The 3,511-nt window shown below is 42.2% G+C and overlaps 1 protein-coding gene across 1 annotated transcript; it reads right to left on the reverse strand.

Annotated features, from left to right (window-relative positions):
• Positions 1-1,673: 1,673 nt before the first annotated feature.
• Positions 1,674-2,162, reverse strand: LOC107474024 (uncharacterized). The gene has a single exon (XM_016093607.1). It carries the CDS (start codon positions 2,160-2,162, stop codon positions 1,674-1,676), a length of 489 nt encoding a protein of 162 aa, XP_015949093.1.
• Between the last annotated feature and the right edge of the window lie 1,349 nt (positions 2,163-3,511).

The raw sequence follows: 3,511 nt of genomic DNA on the forward strand, positions 1-3,511 counted from the left end.
AACAATAAGATCCATCTTATTAGTCTTGGTTTTGATTCTTGCTTGGCAAATAAATATATGTAAAAGCAATGACTTTAGCACCAATGAGGTACGATCTAAACTTGTCGAATGCAAAAACTATGGCTAGCAATTCCTTTTTAGTAGTGGTATAATTTCTTTGAGCATCATTGAGGACCTTGCTAGCATAGTATATTACATGGACTAAGTTATTTTTCCTCTGCCCTAACACTGCCCCTACTGCAAAGTCAGATGCATCACACATCAATTCAAAGGGTAAGTTCCAATCAGGTGGGGAAATGATAGGAGCAGAGGACAATCTCTTTTTTAAATTCTCGAATGCTAGCATGCATGTTTCATCGAAGATAAATGGTGTGTCGGATACAAGGAGATTGCTCAAGGGCTTGGCTATCTTTGAAAAATCTTTAATAAACCTTCTATAAAAGCCAGCATGTCCTAAAAAGCTTCTAATTGCCTTGACATCACTGGGTGGAGGAAGCTTTTCAATAAGTTCCACTTTAGCCCTGTCCACTTCGATTCCTTGGTTAGAAATCTTATGGCCAAGAACTATTCCTCCTATCACCATAAAGTGACATTTCTCCCAGTTCAAGACCAAATTGGTCTCTTGGCATCTTTTCAATACCAAGGCTAGGTGATTCAAGCAACTAGTAAAAGAATCTCCGAATACCGAGAAATCATCCATAAAAACTTCAATGAATTTCTCTATCATGTCTGAGAAGATAGAAACCATGCAACATTGGAAAGTCGCAGGTGCATTACATAGCCCAAATGGCATGCGCCTGTAGGCAAACACTCCATATGGACAGGTAAATGAAGTTTTCTCTTGGTCTCTAGGATCAACCACTATTTGGTTATATCCTGAATAACCATCAAGAAAACAGTAATAAGCATGTCCTGCGAGTCTTTCCAACATCTGATCCATGAATGGGAGAGGGAAATGATCCTTTCGTGTAACTTCATTGAGTTTCCGATAGTCAATGCACATCCGCCATCCCGTGACGGTCCTTGTAGGTATCAGTTCGTTCCTCTCATTGGGAACCACAGTGATTCCTCCCTTCTTGGGCACAACATGCACGGGGCTGACCCAAGGGCTGTCTAAGATCGGGTATATTAATCCTCCTTGCCAAAGCTTCATAACCTCTTTCTGTACCACTTCCTTCATGATTGGGTTCAGCCTTCTTTGGGATTGAATCGATGGTTTTGCATCATCTTCCAACAGTATTTTATGCATGCATATAGCTGAACTGATTCCCTTCAGGTCAGCAAGGGTCCATCCGATGGCATCCTTATGCTCCCGCAGCACCTTGAGCAGTTCATCCTCTTGATCTTGGCTGAGGCATGAGCTTATGATCACTGGGTAGATTTCATTTTCTCCTAGGTATGCATATTTGAGAGTGGGTGGCAATGCTTTGAGTTCAACCTTGGGTGCTTCTGACTTTTCAGTCTCTTCCTTTGATGCATCTTGAACATGACTCTCTGCTGTTGCAACATCCTCACTTGATATATACTCATCCTCCATTGATCTCTCGGGCTCTTCATACTCTTTTTCTTCAAAACACTCCTGCACTTCTTCTTTAAGTACGTCTAACCTCATGCATTCCCCCAATTGTTCTGTTGGGTAACCCATGGCCTTAAACACATTGAATGTCATCTTTTCATTGTAATCTCAAGGTAAGATCACCTTTTTGGACATCAATGATAGCTCCAGCAGTAGCCAAGAACGGCCTTCCCAGAATAATGGAGGTCTTGGCTTCCTCTTGCATGTCCAACACTACAAAATCTGCCGGGAATATGAAGTCTCCTACTTTCACCAACAAATCCTCTACTATGCCGTGAGGGAACTTGAACGATCGGTCTGCCAGTTGTAAGGCCATTTTTGTTGGTTTAGCCTCCTCGATCTTTATCTTCCTCATCATTGCTACTGACATCAAATTGATGCTGGCTCCTAAGTCACAAAGGGCCTTCTCTACTGTGATTTCTCCTATAATACAAGGGATCTGAAAGCTCCCAGGATCCTTCAACTTCTGGGGTAGTTTGTGCTGGATGATAGCACTACATTCTTTGGTTAGTATCACAGTCTCATTGTTCTTCCAGCTTGTCTTCTTAGTCATCAGCTCCTTCAGGAACTTGGCATAGAGTGGCATTTGTTCTATTACTTCAGCAAAGGGTATGTTGATTTGTAGTTTCTTGAAGATTTCCAATAATCTCACGAACTGGTTGTCATCTTCTTTTTTTTTTCAACTGCTGAGGATATGGAGCTCTTGAGATGTTCAGTTTTGGCATCCCTTTTTCTTTTTGTGGACTTGAAGTGGGAGTTTGAACCCCATCTTGCTCTTCTCCCTTTTCATTTGAGCCTTCTTCTTGAGGTTTTTGGGAGAGTTCCTTAAGTTCCTTCCCACTCCTAAGTGTTATAGCTTGACACTCCTCCTCTTTGCTTGAATTGTTATCATTGCAAAGGTTGTGGTTAGAAAGCTTCTTGAATAGATAACCAATTTGTGTCTCCAGTTTCTTGATGGCAGCATTTTGATTCTGCATGTTTGACTGCACTTTCTCTCGAAATACTTTACTGTTTCGGACGTCTTTGCATACTCCCTCAAGTAAGGTTTCAAGCTTAGAGAGTCTGTCATCAATTGATGGTAGATTGGGATTCGAGGTGGAAGGATGAGAGGTGTTGTTGTGGTTTTGATATGGGTGTGGAGAAGTGTTGTTGTGGGGGTATTGATATGTCCTCTGTGTGAATTGTTGATGAGCTACATTGTTGTTGGAGTTGTAACGTCTCTGGTCTTGGCTTTGATCTTGCTGATTCCCCCACCCAAAGTTTGGGTAGTTCCTCCATCCAGGGTTGTATGTCTTGGAGTATGGATCATGGTTCTGTCTAGGTGAATTCCCAATGTAGTTGGCTTGCTCAAGGTTACCCTCTTCTTCTTCTTCAACTCCTTCTTGGGTTGTTGAGGAGGTGGTGATTGCTGCCACTTGGTTCCTCTCCATCCTCTTGATGAGGTTAGCTAACTGCTTGGTAATGAGCTTGTTCTGAGCCAGCAGAGCATCTACATTATTTAGCTCTATCACTCCTCTAGTGTTCTCTCTTTCGGAAGCATAGAAGTAGTCATTCTCAACTACAGTCTCAATTACATCTATGGCTTCTTCAATGGTCTTCTTCTTGTTCAATGATCCTCCAGAGGAATGGTCTACTACCTTCTTTGATTCATATGACAAGCCTTCATAGAAGATGTACAACTGCACCCATTCATTGAACATATTTGGTGGACACCTCCTTGTTAGGTCTTTGAACCTTTCCCAAGCTTCATAAAGTGTCTCCCCATCTTGCTGTCTGAACGTGCACTTCAGTTCTCAGCCTATTGATCCTTTGAGGGGGGTAAAACCTTGCCAAAAACTTATTCACTACCTCCTCCCAATTTGTCAGGCTTTCTTTTGGGAAGGATTCAAGCCATTTGGATGCCTTGTCCCTGAGTGAAAAAGGGAACAAGAGCAG

Source organism: Arachis duranensis, chromosome 2, assembly GCF_000817695.3.
Source record: "Arachis duranensis cultivar V14167 chromosome 2, aradu.V14167.gnm2.J7QH, whole genome shotgun sequence".
Classification (NCBI taxonomy): Eukaryota; Viridiplantae; Streptophyta; class Magnoliopsida; order Fabales; family Fabaceae; genus Arachis; species Arachis duranensis.